General features: G+C 36.5%; 1 protein-coding gene across 1 annotated transcript; it reads right to left on the reverse strand.

The window, feature by feature from the left end:
• Window positions 1–25,004, reverse strand: PRMT3 (protein arginine methyltransferase 3; the record flags this gene model as incomplete). The annotated part of the gene is made up of 7 exons (XM_010163454.1): window positions 1–87; window positions 1,139–1,326; window positions 6,417–6,495; window positions 13,798–13,897; window positions 16,294–16,415; window positions 21,820–21,885; window positions 24,834–25,004. Coding segments are annotated over 7 exons (813 nt in total), but the record flags the coding sequence as incomplete, so codon positions are not given.
• Between the last annotated feature and the right edge of the window lie 29 nt (window positions 25,005–25,033).

Below are 25,033 nucleotides of genomic sequence, written 5' to 3' on the forward strand. Positions count from 1 at the left end.
CGTACACTTTGTGCTCGTTGTAATGGTCAGGGTGAAATCTGAAGAGAATTCCAGGTCTGGAGTGGATGCAGTATTACAGTCAATACGCTGTTGAAAAGAAGAATACAATTCTGTCAGTAATAGTGCTGGATGTAAATTAAGATCTTCCTTTGGATGAAGGTTGTTCAGTTGTTCCCATAATAAGACAACTTTTCTACGGAAATAATAATTCAGCTCTCCAAAAATGGGAAGAGACTTAAAAACCTCCTAATGCTATCTGCACACTGGCAAATGATCTAAAATCCCTCTTCCCCAGATGCCAAAACAAACACCTTGACTAGTAGTGGTATAGAACTAGCTATAGCAGCTCACTCTGTTCAATAAAGCTCTTGATGACAGCTGCCCATTGGTGAGATTAAGTAGCTTCCACAGGCATCTTCACTTATTTTACTTCTTGTTCATGTAGCCACATGGTAAACAACAGTATGAAACTGATCCAGTTTAAAACTGGGCTTTTTTGATTTGCCAGGTTAGTTTCACAGTGATCACAGAATAACTGAGGTTGAAAGGGACCTCTAGAAATTGCTTAGTCCAAACCCCAAGTCAAAGCAGGGTCAACTAGAGCAGGGTGCTCAGGACCATTCCCAAACAGCTTTTGAGTATCTACAAGGATGGAGACTCCACAACCTCTGATAACATTGTCCAATCAAATTGCAACTGAAGTGTCAAATACATTATTACTCATTATTTCTTGATACTGCCTTGTCTTCCTTTAGGGAATGCTTTGCTTCCTGAAAAGTTACATTATTAACTAGACAAAACAAGAAGCAGCTAATCTGAGCAAACACACTAAAATATCTTCTGTAATAATCATATGATAAATTGGAACGTTTTTAAACTTTCCCTCAGAAATATAATCCATTTGTTCTCTGGAATGGCTATTGATTAAAACAATTTATCTATAATGCCACTGTTGCTCAACTCATTAATTTTACTACTTTGTACTTAACTCCAGCAAATAAGCTCATGCACTGACTTTAGGTTATTTTAAAAACCATGATTGCTGCTGAGAACAAATGAGTATAAAGCCATTAAGTATAACATGCAAAATGCAAAGAAACTTCTGATATGACTACTAAAAATGTAAGAAGTATGGTACCTTAATGACACTGGCTGTAGATATCAGTGTGTTTGGATCCAGCACCTCCACAACAGCTTCTGGAATTACAGCCTTCTTCATGCAAGACATGTCAAAGCCATATACATCTTCCCAGAAAAGTAGCTTGTCCATGTGTTTATTCATATCCCCAACAGCTACTAGACTAATGGTGCAAATGTCAGGATAAACTGTAACAAAGAAACAGATCAGTGGAATTTTATTTTAGACATGCATAAAAAGGACCCTTTTTAGTGATTAACATCTTAGAAGAACAAATGAAAACTTTTTTCAGCTCTTGGACAAGACACTGTTTCCACTACTTTGTTTTCTGGAGTTTCATTTGTCCACAGAACAGACTAGACATTGGAAATTAATTTTCCTACACTACTCTGGGAATAGTATTTCCTATTCATGACAGAATATCTTTGTAGCTGAATCCCACTGCCAGAAAATAACTGGAAACTTGATGTCTGAAGAAAATTTGGAACATCTTTTTCTGGCTTCTATACAGAGACTGACCCAAAATTGATTTAATAACTGTAGACAGACACCCAAAGGAAAATTCAGGTGAAGGTTCTGCAATAACAAGAAACTTCTGTGAAAAGTCCTTTTATTCCAGGAAAGAACAAATATTCTTACTCAAGAGTTTTATTCCTGTTTCTTATCAGCTCTGGCTGGTACTTGCCTTACAACCTGAAAAATTATTTAAGGGTACTGGAAAAGAATAACCATTCTTCTATCTATATGTGAAGAGTATGGAAGTGACCCAATAGACAGAAGAGAACATTCTCATCGATTCCCCCCACAGTTTTAGGATGACAGCTATCATTCTTACACTATCTTCCCATTTGTGCTTTCCCTTCTCCCAAGAACACCTTCAGAAAAAGTACCTATTTACAGCTTTTCCAGACAGTAGTGGAAGACTGACATTTGCCTTTTTAACAGCTGCTGACAGCAAAGCCAGTTAATGTCTTGGCAATCTCTATCCACTGCTGACTGGAAAAGACATAAAGCACAGCTGCTATGGCCATGGCTGTCTATAGCAACATCAAATAGTAAGAGAAGCTCAATTTATATTTAGCTAGGTTTCTTTCCACAAAGAAATCCCAATGTTTTGTTTTTAGAGTTTTAAAGCCTTTAGTCGCATATACTGAATTCTTGATCTGGGTTCAGAACAAAATGCCTACTAATAAACACCTTCTTTTATTTTATTTTGTATTGATACATGAATGTGGCAGTGTTAATAAAACTGATGCTAAGTTTCTCTTTTCCTCCCTAAAATCTGGTGAACTGTAAAATTAGTTTTGTCTTCAGCTCTGCTTGAAATTGTATCTTATCAAAATGAGTATGGAGAAATCATTGGTATAGCATAGTAAGTCAGAAAAGCAGTATCTTTTGCCTTGTAAAACACTGCACAGAGAAACAGCAAACTGAAATTAGACCTTTTATATAGTGAGAGTAAATTTAGCCTAAAGGAAATAATCTTATACATATTAATGATGAAGAATCTTCTCTAAAAAAGCTATTTTTTTGCTCATATGAAGACATTAAAGTAAGCAACCACCCCTACATTTGGAATGACTAGTTTATACAAAATATGAACAAACTGTCATTTTTCTCACTTTCTAACTGTTTAAAACAGAATAAAAAAACAAGTATCAGCAAGCTTAAATTGGAATCCCACTGGTAAGCCATCATCATCACCACCTAGCAGATGAGGAACTCAAAGCAGAAGGTTTCTGCAGGAACAGACTACAATTAACTCAGCCATAAAAAGGCAGTTTGATGAGAATCAAAACAGGAAAGCATTCAAACTGTCTTGTCTGACACAAATCATTTGGTTCCAGCACACCTGACAGCTGTCATACACACACAAAAAGAAAATCAACATCTGGTGGTAGGAGTATTTGCAAGTAGTTTCTGGAGCCATCAATAAGAGACTGCCATTTCTCGAAGCTTTCCTATTGCTGTTTACTAGTGTGAAAACTGCACTATATTTGGTTTTACCTCCCAGCATTTCAAACATTCAAGAGTCATCACTGATGTACACACAACAAAAGCAAGTGACTACAGCCTTTGAGGGAATATTTTTCAAGGAAATGCTCTTCACAAGATGCAAGGGGTATGGCGAGGAGTGAAAAGAGACTGAAAGTGCCTAGTTAAGAATACACTTACATGAGTGTGCTAGCAACGCTGCAAACAAAAAAGAAAACCACAGCAAAAAGTGATCAATTACTTTATAACCTTCCTTCCTTGGACCAGTCCACACTTCTGGGACAGTCTGCTAACAGGAAAAAGTTTGCCATGTCTATCAAGCATGAAATATTTCGGTGGGACCACATTCAGTTTTTATTAAATCTCTTTGTCCACATAGCAAAACCTTAAATCATCAGTGGAACTCATGATCAGTTACACAAAGCGCTTAAGAACAAGCAAAAACATAAGCACTAATGCTCTAATTTAATCTGCATTTTTAGTTTAGTTTATCAATAGCAACAAAAAAAGTAGACAATGCCTGTTCAGACTTCACAAAAAGAAATCTGTGTTCTACCAGCAGAGCACAGGCAAGACACGACAGTGATATATTAACTTCCAAATTTACAAACCCACCCGTGTCCAGAAGCACATGTGATACTGAAGTCTGACTGGAAATGTAACCATGTTATCTAAATATCAGCCTAAATCATCTAAGCACTGCAGAGTTTTGTAAATGTTTAAAAGCATCTGCTTAAAACTGCGTTTGCCATTTCACCCATCATCCCTGATCCCCCTGGAAATCCTCTGCTCTTTCCACAACCCGGTAACACTTCCCTGTGCAATCCTGTCAGAATTGTCTTTTTTTTTTTTCTGATTAAACCTATAATTTAATAATTATTCCTTCTCGCAGGTGAAATGAACAAAATGCTGATTGGACAAAAGCACCTACTCCTCAATGCTCTTACAGATTCATCGTTTTGACCATCTGTGTCCTTCTCGACTCAGTGCCCAGAAGTCATCTGTCACTCGTAACAGCTCACGTGGTGAACAGAATACAATGGGAAATCCTTTATCCCTTAGCAATGCCTCACAAACCCTCGGGATGCTGAAAGGTAAGGCAGCAATCCTCCAGATACACAGAAATAATTCCAAGTGAATACCATCATCGTTTTGACATGAACAAGCCAACAGTATTAGTTTTTGAATGATGCTTTCCTTACCTATGTCACCTCTCACCAATGCGCACGACACTGAAGCACATGCAAAAATCTATACCCAAGCGAGTAACTGCTCTAAAGAACAAACAGATGGGTCCTGGGCAGCAAGAATTTTATGTTCCCAAATAAAGCCATTATATACTGTACACATTACCCTAGACAGTTTGGCATAATCCACTTCAGCATGCCAATAGGCTAAATTGAAGTAATGACGATATGACTGGCTGAACACAAATCTAAAAATTTGGATTCTATTCCCAGCTCAGTCACCAAAAGATTTGGCCAAATCACAGCTGCTTTATTGCTTTTTTCAGCTTTCAGTCAGTCTCTGTAATAATGATCTTGGGCTCAATAGTACAAAGTGGCTTGAGACAAAATTAAGTTTTATAGCAGATTCAGGAGTTTCTCTGGTAAGACTTCACCTCGGAATGAGCTCTTAGTTCGGGTTCATCTGAACTCACATGTGCCCACAGTTCTGCTGCTATTCCTCTACACTGCAGAGTCATCCCTCTTGCTAAGCTTTCTCAGGAATCTCAGGGACAGCCATTTACCTGCTACACAAGCTGGCAGAAGAGCAGTAATTGTAAGCATCTTAAGGAAACAGCGTTGCATTTTAAATCTGGCCACACCAACCAGTGACTGTATAACACTGTACCCTTTGTGAAGAATCACATAACGGCGCACGGTCATTCTCAGACCACAGAGGGTAAGTGTACTGCAGAACCACCTTACCCTGTCTCTCAAAGGAAACTTAAGGAAGCACAAGTCACCAGCAAACTTACCAAAAATACACGTATAGTTTAGAGAACAAGATATTATGGCAGTTTCAATAGAGGTCAAAAATTTCTGTCCCTTTTCAGAAGGCTTTGGTAATAGCTAAACATAAAATAGTTCCTTACAATTTTAGGGGATGTCCCCAGATTTAATTATATAGCAATGCAAAATTATCAGCATGTATCACCGATTCAGAGCACACAACTGTGTTCCAGGTCTGGTTGGACTATGCAATATTACTGAAAACAAAAAAGCTCTTATTCTGTCACACTGTTCAAGTGGTTTCTAAATATTTTAACACATGAACCATAATCTCTGGCTCATATATTCAGCTTTGTAACCGAATGTTGAACAATTGCATAAAACCCTTTTTTTTCTTTTCTCTGCACTCTGTAGCACACAAAAGCTCACTGCAAAGGGAATCACTGCAGTGAGCACTGTTACACAGTCATTAATCCAATCATTAAATCAGTGTAGTGAAACTAACTATGTGCATGGTTAGCACAAAAGGGAGAAGAAAAAAAAAAACCCCAGACTGATGACTACGATTGAAAAGGTCAATATGAAATACAATACTGACAAAGGAATTAAGCACAAGGAATAAAGCATATGCAGAACTTGTGCAGAAAAATGCATCACACGAGGAATAAATATTTACAGGTCTTTAAACACTTCTTAAGATGACACTAAGCTACTTATACGGATAAAAGAACTCTACTTCACCATAAAATCTTTTTGTTCTGTCACTTCCCTACCCTCCAACCACAAAGAAAAAGGGTATAGTCTCACCAAGATAGAATAAATATGCTAAATTGAAACAATATAATTCCATTAGTCATTTCATGTGGCTTCTTGTGTTTGAAACTATGTCCTCCCCATGCAACTTCCCTCCTCCAAGAAAACATCCTATCCACTCTTCCTCTCATTCATAGTAGCTTACTCAAACAGTATCACATCTTATAAAATAAAACTTGTTTTCCTCTGTTTGTAGTTATGCAGAAACTGTGATTTCAAGAAGGGAAAACAAATGCCCACATGTATGGGAAGTAGGGAAGGAAAAATTTAGAGTGTACTTAAGAATAAATAACTCCCTCTATTCTTAAAAACATCATTAACTTCAGACCTTGATATCCCATCTAATGTTCTTCTATTACCCATATAGTAAATTAATGCCTTGAAGCTCATACTAATGGAAACATTTTTCATTTAGACTGGCAACTTTCTCATCCATGCATAGCTTATTCTAAGTCTCTGATTTAATTTACTTCCCCCCCCGAGCTAAATTTATTAAAACAATTATGTGCACCAACCTGAGCCTCCCTCTGCCAGGTACTTGTCCTTTGCATAGATGACAGAATCCAGCATTGACTCAAAGAGAAGGAAATATCCCTGTTTATAGAAAAAGAAAAGAATTTAGAAATCATTATGCTTCTTATGTAGCTTATTTAATCAATCTATACACAGACTTTATCAACAGTGTAAGAACTTTCTATGCCCATACACCTCAATAAGAGCCAGCACTCAGTGAATTTCTCAGCAATAGCATTGTCACTTCAAAACTTTAGTTACGTAAAGTATCATCTTTAATTTCCCAAACTGCAAGTATCCAGTACCTACTAAATTAATAAACTATAGGCAGTAAATGCAATCTACTGCAACTACCTGACAGAATCCTACAACATTAAAAGGAATCAAATTAAACTCAAACCAAGTGGAAAGTTTTATGTATTGATTTTTTAGTAATAAGTTTGAGGCATCATACAAAAAAAAAAAAAAATCCAAGAAAATATCTTTCCACTTAGAACTACAAGTAACATTAAAATTATTGTCAGAGAAACACCAAATGGAATGCACCATTGTTACTTCAACATTTACAACCTCATGGTGCCCTGTACCAGCTTGGGCAATGCTAAGACAGGTGGAAATAAATCATATACCAAAGACATGGATTCACTGGATTTTCTACATAATTTTACAGCACCTGAACTTAAAGAAATTCTCAGGATAAAAATAGTTAGAATTTGATTTGTGTCACTTTTTGGTGTTGGGATTAATTTTATAACAGGTTAATTATACTGCAATAGATGTTTAGAGTAACTTATTGCAAACTTAATTGAGTCAGCCATCCACACTGCAGCCGCCTTAGCTAAAAACAAAATCAGAAAATCAGAAACTTGAAGCATGACATATTTGTATTCAACAAGAACAGTCTTAAAATAATGGAAATACCCTTTTCTCAACCTGTTTCACCTGGTAACAGGAATGTCCAGCTCCACTGGACACTTTTCCTCCAAATGTTGCCTGTTCTTCCACTCTACCACCTAACTTTTACGAAGCCCTTCGATTAAGTCCCAGAATTAAGACAACCACTTTATGAGCAACAATTTTTAATAAGCTTTGCAAAACAGCTGAAAAGGCGAGGAGCTGCAATTGCATCAGGTAGAGAATATTTTCTGCCCACAGCAAGCCAAAAGCACAGAACGGAACCAGAGTTTTCTTTTTTTGTATTCTTATTCTTGCAGTTTTAAAAATAGAATATGTTTAGTTCATAAAAAGTTCTTTCAGATGCTGAAAATGAGCTGGTTTTAAATATGACCTCTAGGACGTATCTTAAGACTAGTCACCAGCAAGAGTCAGTAAGCTACGAGGTGGTATTTTTATAGTTCAGCTCTTCACTTTTCTTTCTTTCTGCCTAAAATGCCCATCACCTACAATGTCTTTTCCCTGCCCTTCCACTCTGGCACCATTGGTTCTCCCCCCGCTCCCAGTTCTATCTTTCCCCCCAATTCATTACAGCATTCCTCTAAGTTACATAAACCGTCAATGGTACTGAATCAAGTCATTTATTACTTATACCAAAGCGTTTTGCTCGGTGTGCTGTGCTCATCTGTAGTGTAATTTAGAATGTAATTTCACAGGCTGCTGCCTCACCTGTAGGGGTGCCATCTGGAAAGAGAATTATACTCAACACCTTTTCCCCGTGATGCTGTGGGGCACTCTTGCTTCCACCCCAATAATGTTCAGGGGTTTGGTTTTGGGTTTTTTTTTTGGTTTGGTTTTTTTTAAGCATGTATTAGCACCCTCAAAATTAATTACTGTAAAGAGATCTCTAAGATACGAATCTGTGAGCCGCATATTAATAATTCAAGCTTGGTAGTGACTAAACTAAGACACAGAAGGTGACAAATTCTCTGTTAAAAACAAACTGAATACACAGCACATCTCAAATGTTATGCTCATATTACGCATTTTCTACTAAAAAGCTGGCTATTTGTTTCTCAAAATGAACTATCAGTATAAAAAGTGCATTATTTTCTTAAACCAAAGTTTCTATTGGACTACAGAGTAAACCAAGTTAGAGAGGGAATGTGAAACAGACTGGATAACAATCTCTGATTTAAAACACAAAAAGTTATTGTGCGTTAAAAGATGCACAAAACTGATGCAGCCCACTCAATTTTGTGAAAAATTACTTTTTACTTGACAAAATACCCCCAAAACCTGCAGTGTATTTAAATGAGAAGCAGCAGCTATATGTAAACTCTTCTGCATGCTCTGCTGCAGCACCATTTCCTTCACGCTAAGTCAGCCTTCATGCTGATCTCTCATGTATGATTTAATTTTAAAAAAGGAAATAATTCATTACTGACAGAGCAAGCCCACACATTTCAAAACCACAGCTTGACTTTGATATTATGCACACCCTGTTGTGTCCTTAAACAAACCTAAGATGAGTGAGAACACCAAATGGGAAGATCTGAAGAGCAGAGAAATGATACCCATTATTACTGTTGGCAAAAAAATCAGTATTTTCACACAAGGAAATACATTTCCTTATTAAAACATTTTGCTGTAAAGAAATTAAAGCATTCAGCTACTTAGAATGCTCTTTACACAGTATTATTAAAAAAATAAAAAAGAAAGGCTCAATTCTTAGGTAAAACTATTAACTATTACTGCATTATAGAAATAGAACACTTATATTAATGCACCTCTAAATACTAATAGAAACAATAGAGAATATTAAGACTATAGAGAGACTAGAAAGTGCTAAAAAAGCACTAACACTGTATATTCATTGTAGAAATAGGGGAAAGGAGGAAGGTGAGAAAATATGGTTTTCAGTGTTTCAGACATGCTCACTTCCTAGTCCTTTTCCCTAGATCCTGAATATCTCCCATTCACAGCTCATCCTGATATCACTTCAAAATCATCTGACACACACAAAAAAGGGGTGGAAGAAAAAAAAAAGATACTAGTTACGTGAGCAATGACAGGATTAAGAGACAAGAGTACTGGATACTATCCACAGTTTATTTTAAGAGTCCATCTCTTTCCCAGTTTCTCCTTGTGTAAAACTCTATTGCATATTCAGTATCATAAAGCACTGCATAAAACAGACATTTATGAGAACACACTGTACTCTAACTCTGTACTGGAGACAACCATCTCAAACAATTGTCTCTCACCATAAAAGCCCTTACAAACAAGAAATGCAGATATTTTTTCAAGTGAATAAAACTCTCAACCTCTAGCTTTACAGTCTTAGCTAGAGAAAGGAAATAAAAGCATATCGAGAGAGAAAAAAATCAGCACACAAATGCAGCTGGGTAAGAACATTCCAGAAAAACATTACCTATCTTTTATTTCTTTCTGCACTTATCCTTTCAATAAGCAGCCTATAAAGTTTCCAATTAGACTACCAAAATCCATGTGCAATAACACAGCCACTTTTATATGTTTATAGCAAATATTTTCCTGCCCAGCATTCAATTTAACCAAAAACTAGCTTTGGTTAGTTGTATAGCAGCTCTCATTTCAAACTTATATACTGTATATAAAATTACTCTAATTACAGCAAAACATCGTTTCTTAAAATTCAGTATCTCTGGGTAGAGCTCATAAATGTGATCCTGACTGAGAGCAAGTCTACAGTGTATATAACTCATAAGTACTGTCCCACCACCTGTACAAACAGCAGCACATTCAAGTCAAAATTCTAAACTTTTGATGAAATTTAAGCATTTGCAAACCATTTTCAGGTCAAGTCACTAACTGACAAGGGTTTTCATTCATTACACCAAGGTACAAACAAATCACTGATGTTGTGATAGGACTGATGTGTATTCAGAAATGATTTGCATCAGATGCCACTAGGCACTGTACACAAATACTCAATTATTTGTACCTTTGCTTAGAAACACCATTCATGTAAGTCTACAGATTGAATAAGAGGACAGGAGATTTGCTTGTAGGTGCCCAATTGTACAAGCAGACAAGTAAAGAAAAGTGGTTACAGGCTGGTACCTGTAACCACTAACAGCAATTCATGGTTTCACAAATCAAGGCTTTCAAAAGTTTCACACATCAGAACTCCAGGCAACCAAGCAGGATGGTGCATCAGAAGCTTACAGCATCAAATGATCCAGGACAGGGAAATCTCTACAAAAATGAGGTCAGCAGTGAGATCTTATATAAAATTCACCCATCCTTACATTCAAATAACCTTTCTCCAAGAACTGGATGACTTTCTCCTCACAGAATCAGTTTGGTTAGCAGAACAGGCTGTTACTTGGCCATTCTTGCATTCTTTCTTAATGCAACGTGGTTTATTGGGTGAAGAGGCTCCTCGGTCCACGTGCTCTCCCTTGTGCACCTGGTTCACAGCACACAAGAGATCCTTGTGTCAGGCTGCATATTTCACCAATGTTTTGCTAAAAGGAATGTACAGGTCTCCTCAGAGTGAAAAAGTCTAAATAGATGGCTTTATCTGGGTCTTCAGACATCCAACAGACCCTCAGTCTTCAGTAGTCTGCCTTTTGGATACCAACAGAACAGCTCACAGCTCATCACACCTTCCACTGTCTTTCTCAATGGTTTACATACTGGTTTTAATCAAACAATCACACAGATGCTCTGCTTATGGTCTGATTTTAATGATGTCAAACACGTGTACTTCAGATGTCACAAACAATGCATTAAGTCTTTACATTCAAAGCAAGATCACTGCTAATTTCTTTTATAGGCTTAAATAAACCCAATGAAAAGACAGTTGCTCATCATTCTAAACCAGGAACATGACAAAACTGTACCCAGATTAATTTGAAACTGAAAAATATTATTTTGGAAGATGGCAAATACACATTTGAAATATAATTTGGCTATGTATCTATATACACACACACACCCCCCTCCTCACTGTGTAATATTTGAGATGCTTCTCCCATTTTTGCATATTTGAAGGGAACAAATTAAAAAATGAAAGAGAAGTAGGAAAAGTAAGCAGTCTGTGGAAGTCACAGGTCACTTACACAATTAAAAGAACGTTCATCAGAAACAATTATGTTGGAGATGCTCATAATGCAACACCGTACCTTTTACAATACACGGTTCTATGTGTCATCTTTCTCAAAAGGCCTATTCTAGAAACATTCCTGCAGGATGCAGTATTTTTCCTCTCTGTTACTTCATTGATTTTAATTTTCTGATGCTCCAGATACAGCTCTAAAAAAAGCTTAGTGTACTGGTCTTAAGCACTGTTCTGTACCAAGCCAAACAAAGCTATGTCTCCACAAAAAGGTTTGATGTTTACCAGTCTAAAAGCAGTTTTGTTTTCTAAACAGAACAGTAACTTTCATATTTTTGTTACAAAGCAAAACCACTGTTCCCCATTAGAATTCTCTCCCAGTTCATACAGATTCTCTAAATAAAGAGTTGAAAACTGACATAAAGAGCTGAAAACATATATATATATATAAAATTCCTTTTTGCTCTCATGCTTCTTATTTCCAAGACATTCAAGCACTTACATTCACATATTAACAAAAGATTTCACATTGGTCAGTATCATGTAGGGAAGGAAAATAAAAAGCAGATTCACACGAGAAAGCCAGACAAAGAGGAATCTTCATTTGCATCTCGGCAACACAATGTTCCTTTCTGGACAGAGCTGGCACAGTGTGTGCACTGTCCAGCTATCAATCTTACTTCCATGGCATTGTCCTTTTTATCTCTGTATTGCAGCAACCTATAAAAATGCTAATATTCCTAAATATTTAGAATACCTAATTAAGTGAAATGCACATGGCTATATAATTATGACATTAAAAGGTAAATAAGCACACAAATGGGAAACATGGAACATTCAATACTTCATTTCTTAAAAGAGCTGCTTTCCAAAATCCTTCATCTCACCTTAGAGGCAACATGACTTAAGCTCTAAAGTGCTGAAGTTGCTTTTAAAACCAAATCTTGGGCTCCAGAATGAGAATGTGATTTTGGGAACATTATTCTTGGTGCACATATTAGGCAACTGATCAGAAGGTTTCCTCAAAGAACCATAATTACATTTCTAGTGAAGTCACTATACTGTCAGAAATCACCAACCCTAAACACACTATTTTTAAATCACTAGTTTAAGCCAATGGCTTAAATCTTCCTTGAAACTAGTGTCCTCAATACTAAATTAAACTCATGCTTCAAATAACATTCATTAGCAGTGGAGGAAAAGCTTTTGCAGGTTTCCAGCACACCACAATGTGTAATATAAAAAAAAAACAACCAAAAAACCAACAACCACCACCAAACCACAGAAAAGCCAAAGCAAACACTATATTTTCACCTTTAACTGGAAACTAGTTAGATACATATGGATCCATAGTCAACGTGTGACCTCTCTCCCAAAGGCTCTTGTGTATAGTTGAACAGCCACAGTTTGCATTTAAAAATAACTTTGAATATAAGTTTTCATTATTGATCTTTAAATTTGAAGGACAAAAGAATTTTTCTTTAAGTCCAAACAGTGGGAACCAGCATGAAGAAAACATGTATTCTTTTTTTTTAAGGTCTGCAATATGAGGAGACTGAATAGCAGAAGTCCACAAGAAAAGTCACAAGGGGTGTTTCCTACCACATTTTTGATCGGGAACAGACTTACTCAGTCGCTATGAAGTTCAGCCTGGCACTGGGTCTTGTCACACAGATTTCTTTATTAGGATCAATGGCGAGTTGCAAGCACAACTGTGTAACAGTCATAAGCCAGAACATGAAAGAAAGGTAACAGCCCAACGGCTGAAATCCATGGGATTCCAAGAAATGGCTCATTTACACCCTGCATACTGCATTTCCTGCTGGCCACCACCTCTATTACGTACTTTTAAAATCAGTTACTTTATTCTTATACTAAAAAACTGCAATGAATATAGTAACACAGTTTTCAAGCTCTCTCTATATTTGCAGATTTCCCAGTGTGTAAGCTCCTCATCTCTTTATCACCTTTCCTGCAGTCAGGATAGTCTTTAGCTGTCTGTGAACTAAAGGTGTTTTACTGTAACTCATCAAAATGATCTAGCTGGATGACTAATACAATATTTCTCCATTACTTTCACCTGAATGGTTACAATAGTATTATTCATGAATACAGAGTACTACTGTAGATTTGCACACTAACTACGTAACAAAAACCTCGTGACTTGAAAGAGCATGAACAAGGGATCAGGAGTTGTATCCAAGTACCACATAATCAGGACCACCATCCCATCTCCCACATTGTCAGAGACACTGTTGCAAGCATGATAAATTTTTGGTTAAAAAAAGTAGTATCCCTTAAAGAATCATTTTCCAAATGAAATAAAACCACACATTTTTTCCTGAAAATAACTGTGTTTTGAAAAGAATATTTGTGCACCTTACCATCCATTCAGATATAATTACATCCACTTTTTCCAAAGGCAGATCTACTTCTTCAATTCTTCCTTTGACTAACGTAATGATATTTTCAAGTTTATTTAACCTGCAAGTCACAACATAAACATAGTTTATATTTCCAATTTATGCTGTCAGGAGAGATATACTGATGTCTATACTTCGCATTTCTCCTCCCAATAACATTTTTTTTTTAAATTAATCAAGAACATGCTAAAATGTGGTATTTCTCTTCTCAGTTGTATTTCAGAGGGAATGTTTCTGAGTACCCAAAAACTGCAGCAGATTAAGTGCCAGGCAAAGATGGTAGACAGTAGATCTGTACACAATGCGCTATGCATGCAAATGTGTAAGCTTCAGAAACCAGGAAAAGAAAGAAGAGGACAATTTAAAATGATGCTCCTGTTTACTTGGAGTTGCTTGTTCCCAGCTCTCCTCCTTTGACCCCTGTCGCATAAGTCCATAGTGATTAGAGCCTCCTCATCACACTGGGACAGCAATGGAAATTAACTTCCTCACAAAGCTGTTTTGCACGACTTGGTTTTTTTATTTAACAAAACCAGTTGCAAAGTCAGTGAGAACAAACATTCCCTCTGGATCAGTATTACAGTTATTCCACAATAAAGGCATCCTCCCTACTGTGATTTTGGCTGAAATGATCTGCAATGTTTAGTAACTGCAGTAATTGGTTATTAGCTCATACACAAGTAACAGTACAACCGTCCTGTATAAGGAGAAAGATACTGTGACAGCTTTTGAAACAAAAACTGCATGACAGTGAAATTACTAAATAAGTAAATGCTTGAAATTTAGTATTTTTCCTCTTGGCAAACCATATTAGCCTTTCTTGAGCACATCATTATTACAATAGCTATTGTTATAGAGGGCAGAAAAGTATTCCCACCAAATAAATTTATCGTTCCACTGCAGTTCTTATCTCTGCCCTTTCCCTCCCTGTCTTGATATCTTACTCTAACATTCTGTCTGGCTTTCAATGCAGACCAGTAATCACACTAAAAATTCAATCATCTGAAAGACAATGGGAGAAAGATCAGAATGAAGGGAGGGAAAGGAAAGGGTCAAAGGGCTACTTGAACATGTGGGCTGTTGGAAAGATCAATTAAATACCCTACATACAACAGTCTTCTGTTAGAAGGGTAGCAGTTCATCACTAATATAATATTTAATGCTGTGCACAGAAGCAAAACCAGAAGTTCAAAGTGAGAAATAGACTAAAGATCTGTCACCCAAAACAACATTTTAAGAAGGATAAAAAGAGATCTAAGGATAAGTTCCTGAATTACCACAATCAAGGACACGATTTAAAACAAAAGACAGGAAAAAGGCTAATTCATTACGTACTTGTTTTCATTTATAAAGTATTAACCCCCCCCACCACCACCAAACTCCCACTAATGTAGTTTACACATTGTAGGAAAAACTGCTGAGATGCTACTTAGGAAGTATACTTCAACTTTCTATTCCAGTATAACAGTGATGAATGACAAAAATCAACTCCTTCACTGCACTAGAAATTTTATGGGCAACTATTCCCAATAAGAAAAAGAGGAGGCAAGCATTTAGTTACAAATAAGTTTACCATGTAACCTTGGGAAAGAATTATGCCACTCAAGCCATTTATTCCAGTTTCCTTACACACATAGGTTGCACTGTTTCTAGTAATTAGCACACTAGAAATGAACCTAAATCATGGGAGGGGCAAAAGCTCTTGAGCACATAATTTAACCACAGGTGGAAGCACACTGCAGTCATCATTTTTAAGCAACAGAGTTGTTTAGTATTCTAATAAATATTTGTTACTCCATTACAAGTTTATCAGTTTTATTCCTTTAAGAAAAAGTAGGTTTAACAAGACAAATATAAATTGTCCTGATATAAACTGAAAACTTGAATGTGAATTGAACCTTTTACAGCAGAAGGTAAAATGTGCAGCCTTAGCAATGGTTCATTGTGTACTTCAAGTGGCAATTCACCACTCAAAAGAGTTTAAGAGTTTTGATTTGTTGTTTTTCTTAAAGGCTTGCCAAAGATAATATGTGTTGGCTGATACTTCTATCTTCCTCCAAGTATAAATAACACGTAAAGGACTTGGGCTTGTTGAAAGATACAATCCTAAGTTTATCATCTAGTACATTAGAAACAAAACACTATTTCACATCTGTAACCACTCTGAAGATTTCAAGGACTCCTGGGAAAAGTTCTCTTTAGAGAACAAGGTCTTGCTCCACAAAAGCCTTTCAGTCAAAGTTGCACCTAATGCACTAAACATGGTACTTTTCTTAAAGAGCCATTTATTTAATAGAGTAATTTTACAGCATCCACGTGTGCAGTGTTTGTTGCATCTCCAATGTGTCTTCAGACAGGGGAGGACTTCAAAAAAAGACAGACTGAGTGATAGGTGAACAGCATTTTAATAACTTTTTACAGCAATATTTACCATACTTTTCTTGGAACTTTTCCTACCGAATAATGTCCATGGCCTGATAGACAATTTCAGATTGGTCAACTCCAATCACTTTCTTTGCACCTGCTTTGGCAGCAAACATGGAGAGTATTCCAGTTCCACAGCCAACATCCAAAACCACCTGAAACAAATAAATGGAGGTAAAAATAAACATCTTATTTCCCTTGCTATAATTTTTTCACACGTCTTTCTACATCAGTGAGGCACCATATCCCAACAGAAGGAACAAACAGTAGCATCATCACTATCACACTCGGAGATACCCAAGTCAAACTGCAGTTCTAACTCCACACCCTCTACTGCCTCTTACAGACAGACAACAAAGCAGACCAGCTCCAGCTGCAGATAAACTCAGTCCCATGGGAAACAATCACAAGTAATTATTTGGGGAACAATTAAAAAAAAGTTACTTGAACAGGAGAAACGGGAAATTAGAGCCTGAACAATTTTAATCAGTGAATCACTAACAACTGAATTTAGCATTGCCACTGAAAAAAACATATTCTAACTGCAGTTCCTCATTAAGAGTTTATTCAGAAACTTCATTTAGGAATCTTCTGCTAGAAATGGTCACAGAGTCACAAAACAGCTATGGCTCAAGATGACTAAATTTCAAAATGGTAGCTGGCACAGTTTTAACACCTGGAAATGTTTTTCTAACACTACTTATAACCAAAATATGACCAAAAAAACCCAGTAAGATGGGATCCCTAAATTTTAATGAAATAAACTTCATCAGTATACTTGAAAAAAGTACACTCAACATAGCAACAAAACTCATGCAAATGCTTGGTTTTCATATCTCACCTACTAGCTACTGTAGGAAGACTGAAAATTTAAAAAATGTGAAGTAACTAAGAAAATATTACCAAAAATATTAGTTAGTAGAGTTGAGCTGACAGCAGTATTGAACTTCATAAAGCAGATGTTTTACCAAGCAGCCTTGTTCAGGCCTCAATATCATAACAGTGTATTTCTTCTAACAGCTAGAAACTTCTCAACAGCTTAAAAAGTAACACTTTTAATCCTGAACGTACTCCAGCAGATTTTTAAGCTACGAGTTTCACACTGAGCACTAAACCCAAAAACATTCTGAAATCTGAAAATGAAAAAACGTTTCCTAACCACTATGTAGTCACCCATATCCTGCAGAGCATTTAAGCATTAACAGAATCAGAACTGTAAAGACACATTTCCTTTCCCATACAAGCAAGAGAGTAAGCACAATTTACTAAAACACTTCTAAAATAACAGGAACATTGAATCAGAATTACTAGTCATAAAAATACTCTATTAGAAAACTCACTTATTTCACTGTCTCTCCTTAGCACAGCATGCAGTGTCATAAAAGTTGTCTTCACAGCTTTCGTGACACTACATTTTTTTCCAAAGATGATATCAAATCACTCAGTAATCAATCCCACAGTTGAAAATAACTCCATTTTACAAAATATTTCAAGGCAACAACACACTCTACTGACAGACTTTCTAGTTTATGAGCTAATGGCCATTCTTGCTTTGGCACAACAAAAACTTGCTCATGCACTTTTAAATTTCACCTGACAAACAGAATCCAAGTACTTGAACGCCCTGCACATTAGGCCTGCTTGCTTTGCCTTCCATGCAATTCTATACACTTTGATGATGGATGCAGAACAATGATTGTGAAGCCAGCACGAATAAAAATAGCCATTTATCCTTAGCAGCACAGTCTAAGTGAGTTTCTGTGGCATACTGGGAAGCAATGACTGAAGAGTTCACTGCCACTTGTCTTCATAGGGCAATTTACAATCTGGAATCAGACTAGAAAACATTAGCATTATGACTTTTTTTTACAGTATCTTGTGTGGAGGCTGGCCACAGAAGTTGTGGACAGTTACTTGTTCCACTTGGTACCCTTTGTAGCTATGTTCTAACAGGATACAATTCTACAATTCATTCACCAGTTATTTGTCAGCATGTAATGGCCACAGAAATCCTTAGGCTGAAGTCTTCTGACAACAGGAACAGAAAGTAAAAATCAATGTTCTTGCAGCTGCCGAAATCTCACGCCCCCTATCATCATCTACTCTAACACTTCACCCATGGTAGTTAACAAAATTGCTGAGCCATGAAAGCTGGAAGTCAGAGCCAAAAATAAACCTCTGTGAAAGAATGATCTTGATGTACAGTTGCATGAAAGAGAGCAATCACCACAAATTGGAAAAAAATCAAAACAGACACCACTTTGGACAGCTGCCCTGGTCACTTAAAAACCCAGATGGAATTCATCTAGCCTTAGGCAGGGGATGGGGGTGGAGAAAAAGGCACAAGAGAGAAAATATACAAGCTGGAACACATCTGAGGAATGGAAAGACAAGCAGAATGATCACCAATTAGCCTAAGGACAAGGGTCTACAGCTAACGTATCCTTGCAGTGATCACATATGGCCTCTCACCAGAGATCTGGAGCAGCTGGACTGGTGATTTGACTATACCATAATGTATTGCAGCATCACATCCTTCTCTGCAGTCTAACCAAAACTGATGTTCTAGTAACAGAAGAAGATTACTTCAAATTCAGAAAAACAGGAGGTCAGGTAATTTGGCCAATTAATTCCATCAATGAACTTTTAGCAGGAACAATGTTTAAAAACTAATTTCTTTCCCCTCAATATGACATTGATGCCTGCCCTCAGACTTCTATTCTGTAACAAAAATTAAGTATGGCAATAGTGCTTTTCTAACCAATTCTTCTTTCACCAAAAAATACTCTCACTGTAAAATGAATCATGTTTTCTTTTACTGAGTAAGGCCACCTTAACTACCTCTGCTAGGTAATCTAAATTGTCCTATTCAAGTATATCTGACAGTATATCTGAAAATAAGTGCACCAAGCAGGATTCATTCAAATTTTAATAATTTCATTTGAAAGCTGAGAGAAAACAAACAAACTGTCTGTTTTTGAATAAAGTATGCATAATAATCAAGCCTAGATACTCTGTTATCATCTGTTACACTGTGCAATCACACCTCTTTGGGATACTGCAGATTTGCATCAAAAGCTAGGATGATCAATTAAGCTCTTTCAACAAGCTCCTCCCAACCCACCTCACAGGCATCCTTTCAGAAACAACAAAAAGCATCACTATGTGTTTTCGAGGAAGGAAAACCATATGGCAGTTCTAGGAAATACAGTATCAGACTTCTACTCACTTTTTTTTTATTAATTGTAATCAAATTTTAAGGGAAACCAGCTTATTTCCTCAACTTTCTCATTAATATGATTCTGAGAGCATCATATAAGCATATATTTGAGTAAAACATCTGAACAGTTCCTTCAGCAGGAGTAACAGATGTCACTTCAAAGCTAGACCTCTGAAAAAACCCCCATACATTCTCCAGAACAGCATACCAAGGGAAGGCTACATCAAAATTCAGTCAGACACAGAAATTAAGTGGGGTACTGGTCACCTGGAAGCTGTTGGAAACTCATAGCAATTGAGAATCTTTCCATTCAGCCTCAACACACTATGATGGGTTTGGATACACTACAGATTTGAGGTAATCCTGACCAAGAAACTGCTGTAAAACCAGCAGAGGAGTTCAGAAACCAGTTTGTAGATGTTGAGACAATAGACAAGCTTTTCTTTATAAGCTGAATGCTTTCATGTGAAGTAAAAACACAGACTAAGCAAACATTTTCTAGCTGATTCCTGAGCAAGTTCATCCATGGCTGTCTAGAACATTGTCTAGAACATGGTCTAGAACAGTTCACCCACATTCTGTTTCAAACATTACCAGTATGTCCATACAACAGAGGAGAAATACAACCAATCCTGAAAAATTACTGTTCCACTAGGACATGCGTTCAATGTACCTTAAGATCAATCTTACCGTGTGAAAACCTGCAGTTATCAATTTTAGGGGCATCTGTGAAACTAAATTTCTCCCAGGAAGGTTTTCTTTCCTTTATTGATTTTTCTGCTTTGTTGAATGAGCTGCTCAGCTATGCAGCTACCTGCATCTTTTCAATAGCTGTCAGCATAATGTTTCTACAACACATATAATGTTCTATCATTATAACGAAAGAGCTTAGAAATGTTTAGTAGAAACAGGCTCGTGACGTGGATTGAAGCAAAAAGGAAGAAAACTGTTTTCCTAATTTTTTTCTGCTGTAGTTGCCAAAAGAAAACTGAGGTAAGACATAAAAAGACTACACACTATCCACCTTGAAACACCCTCCTGCCTAGGACAAAACCATATGTAGCACAATTTCCAACTGAGGAATTATCACATGGGTACACTTTATTCTTTCCACAACTACTGTGAAGCCCAGTATTATCACTCATTAACAAAGTCTCAATGAAAACTACAATAAAAAAAATCAACAGTAATTGCCTTCCATAAACCTAGACACCCTGGTTTCACATTAAGAAATACCCACACACAGCTTAAGAATGGTAAGCACTAGGTAGAGGAAAGCTAATCCAGAACAGAAGGCTGCACAGCACAACTTGGAACACAACAAATCATAGAATCATAGAATGGTTTGGGTTGGAAGGGACCTTAAAGCTCATCCAGTTCCAACCCCCATGCCATCAGCAGGGACACCTTCCACTAGACCAGGTTGCTCAAAGCCTCATCCAGCCTGGCCTTCCAGGGAGGGGGCATCCACAACTTCCTTGGGCAACCTGTTCCAGTGTCTGACCACCCTCACAGTGAAAAACTTCTTCCTAATATCTCATCTAAACCTCCCCTCCTTCAGTTTAAACCCATTTCCCCTTGTTTTGTCATTAGTTGTCCTTAGGAAAAGTCCTTCCCCTGCTTTCTTGTAGGCACCCTTCAGGTCTTGGAAGGCCGCTATAAGATCACCCCGGAGCCTTCTCTTTTCCAGGCTGAACAACCCCAACTCTCTCAGCCTGATTCATTCAAATGAATCAGAAGTAGCCAGCAAAAATACAGAAGACAAGAAGAGGGGTCACAACCACAGTAAGATCATAAACAAATGTCAGTGCAATCTCTCTTCACTGCAAGTGTAATACTAGTGAATACTAGTTTCCTGGTTTTAAGTGCCTTAAAAATAACCTAGTCTGGAGAGACTGAACACCACTAATTCAATAAATCAGTTGTGTATGAATTCTTCCCCAGTTCCAATTACACAGCGCTTCCAGGATGGTTTTCCTGTATCAGGCACAAACTGAAATTCACTTAAATTCTGATAAAGCAGCCCCCTAAGATAGATTTCACTTAATATACTGGACAAGAAAGGCTCAACTTAACCCCGCCAACATAATTAATGAACATCCCAACATGGCACACGGAACAGTGACAATTGTGATCAGCACTTCTGTTATCAGCGCTGTGCACCCTCCAGCAGCTGAATAGCACTCTACCACCTCATAAAGCCAGAGCACCTTAAATCAAATCTTGTCAGTGCCATAGTCCATTCCCAAAGCTACAAAATAGTCAACCTAAAGGATTTCTACCACTAGAGAAAAAATAAAGCACTGAAATTATTGTGTTTTCTGAGCTGTTTTACCTACCTTGTCCTTGAAGATGTGTGGGTTTTGATAGATGAAGTCACGATAGCTTTCTGTACGCACTTTATCCTAGGATTTAAAGAATAAAAACCAATGTTCACTCTTTCTACTTACGTACAGTATATTGTTCAAAAATACTGAGAGACTTGCTTTTTAACTTGGCCTAAGGATGTCTGGTGGCTACTATACTTATAAGGGCTCTGCAATCATGACACTTCCCATACTATATTCTTTCAGAATTTATTGTCTTTGCAAATGAAGCCAGATGAGCTCTGGAGGAAAAATCAGAAATTAGCTTACACTCTTCTGACCTGCTGCATTTGATTTTGGATACCTCTTCAAGACTTTCCAGGAAGAGCAGTAATAGAGTAGCAATACTGCATCAACTATACATAACAAGTTTCTATACAATGGTAACAATTTGAGACATGAGCTCATAAAATGTTTCCTATCATTTTATTCTCTCATACTCCTGTGACACACAAATTCCTTAAAAAAAAAATAAATAGATCAGATTAACCTTTTTTATTTCTGAACAAATTGCAAATTCACAAACCTGACATCAAACTAGTAAAGGAAGCAGTACAGCCCATTTTATGAAAGCCCAATATAAGAAATAAACAAACTTAAGTATAATACAACATGACCTGAGAAGCTGGAATGTTTTCAAGCCTGTAACTAAACATTTATAATATCTTATAAAATCAGCAGTATAGCTCAATCTACCAACATGGTAATATATTAAAACATTGATTCTCTTAATATGCATCAGCAGGTACACAAATTGACAGCCAAGAATATGTTTTGAAATTGCTGTTGCAGTTCAAGTGTTAGAGCAAAGCAAAAGAAAAAATTTTAAGCAATTTTTATCTCGTAAAGAAAAGTCTACAAATAATACTGAGGTATAAAATCCAACTGCTTACATTTAACATTTTTCTACTATGGCTGAGAATTTTTAGAAACAATAATAAACTAAATAAATTTTCTCTAGTGAGAAAGAACAAAGTCTATTTTATTAGAAAAAGAAGATCAAAAAGCAGAGACTGAGAACAAAGGTTATGTTCATAAAAATTCTTGAGACAAAACAAATTATTTTGAGGCCTGAAAAACCCAAAATCCAGTTTTAAGTTTAGGAGGATTATCACACACAGAAAGCCCAAATAAACAGTTAGGGATCATTTTAGAAAATTGTACTTTAAAACTATACATAATTAACATGAATAAAAAAAACCTGGGATCCTTTAAAATCATATTGGTTTACTATGACGTTATATTTAGATCAACTATTTTTAGTACTTCACCTCTATTGTAGCATATAATAGGATTTGCTGAAACAACCAAAAAAGTTTTAAAAAAAATAATAAAAATTGGAAGGTTCAGTATCAATCGAGAAAGCAGTGAGCTGGAAAGCTTTCAGCCTTACATCCTGCCCACTCACACTGCCTCAGCACTTAATCAATATAATTCTAGCTGCTGTCCCTACTATATGCACTGCTGCTTGTGTGAGCCATCGTCATTCACTTCAGGTCTCTCTATTCATCAATTCCATTCTCACACTGGCCATTTCAATGCAATGCTTTTTTTTGTTTTTAAATAAATAGTAAGAACATTTACTAAGATGAGTGGAGAAATTCTCAAGAAAAAAAACAGGACACAGGAAACACTAACATTTAGGCAACGTAAGGTAAGAACACTTTTCCCCCATCTCTGAAGTATTTGCAGAGAAAAAACCAAATTGAAACGTCATCCTTCCACTATCAAGCATACAAAAAAAAAAAAAAAAGGTTTCAAAACTGAAAAGTGTCAGAAACAAACTTAAAATTCAGACAGCAAGATTCCTTTCTTAAAAATTTCAGTGTAGCAAGCCATTATATTTATATAAATAAGGTAGACTAAAAAAAAAAAAAGAAAAAATCAAGGTGAATGTCTAGCATGTAGGAAAAAATTCAATGCACATGATAAAAATCAACTGCTTTCCTATGTTTCAGAAAGTCTAATGTCTTCTTGAAAGCATTCTGACAAACACTCCCTGAAACAAATAAAATATGATTTTGTACTAATCTCCTTGTGCAGAGATGCTGAATTACTATACACTTTATTAGCAAACAGAAAGGCTTCCTCATCCTATAGCCTATAACATCTCAAATGACATCTTTATACAACTGCAATACCAAACTTCTATAATTTTTATTTATCTTCAAGACTTTAAATATCTTTCTCTAGATTATACATTTTGGAAAACATTATTCTACCTCTGCAGTTATCTCTGGGCTTCTGCAAAATCCCACCCACCCACCCTGAAATTAACATCATGCTTGTACTGTTTCTAACACAGATTCATGTGTACTTCTACATTGGGGCCAATAAATTATATACAAAGCAGAAAACCTTATATGCTACCTGTATGGACAAAGTCACTTCACAACTCCATATTCTGTCCCTACATTAGGCAGTAATTTCATTTATTTGTGTCTTAAAACAATAAAACTGTTCATGACTTTCACAACTATGATACTTTCTCTGAAAGGAAGCATTAAGAGATTTTGATTTTCATGACAATTATAAATTGTTGGGTTTTGTATTTGGTATTTTTAAAGTTAAAAGAACATACACACGTTTGCCTTTGAAGGTTTTAAGACTTAATTACTTTATCTTGTTAGAAAAATATAAACTAAAAAATATTCACTGTCTGCACCACGTTCTATGCTTTAATTTTTAAGTACCCTGACTAAGCTGGTTTTGGCAAGGTAAGGCTGTGGTACAGACATTGTAATGTATTTTCAAGCATATCTGTAGAGTAAATGATTTTATGTTCCTAATGCTTTGTATAAACAGAATTTGTACAAAGGAAATAAAAATTTTAAAAAAGATTTCTCAACCCAACTCCTAGCAAAATACAATCATGTAAAGAAAGGGTTAAAAATGCAGCTGCTCTGCAGTATATTTATGGGCACACAGCCCACTTCATTCCATGTTTCCTCTTTAGTCCTAAGATGCAGTTGAGACGACTTTCTAACCTTTAGCATCTCTTCATGTATCCCATAATGCCCATAGGAGCTGAAGTAAACACCATCCTCATCCTCCTGAAGGTCTGCAATGGCGCTGGATGACGAGCTGCTCCTGACATCCGTGTTCATCACAAAATCCTGTGCAAATTGTCTGTAATCAATTTGAAATATACCCTTGAGACATGTTTATAGGACCACGAAAAGGAGGC

The sequence above is a fragment of the Antrostomus carolinensis genome, unplaced genomic scaffold, assembly GCF_000700745.2.
Source record: "Antrostomus carolinensis isolate BGI_N321 unplaced genomic scaffold, ASM70074v2 scaffold5852, whole genome shotgun sequence".
In the NCBI taxonomy this organism is placed as follows: domain Eukaryota; kingdom Metazoa; phylum Chordata; class Aves; order Caprimulgiformes; family Caprimulgidae; genus Antrostomus; species Antrostomus carolinensis.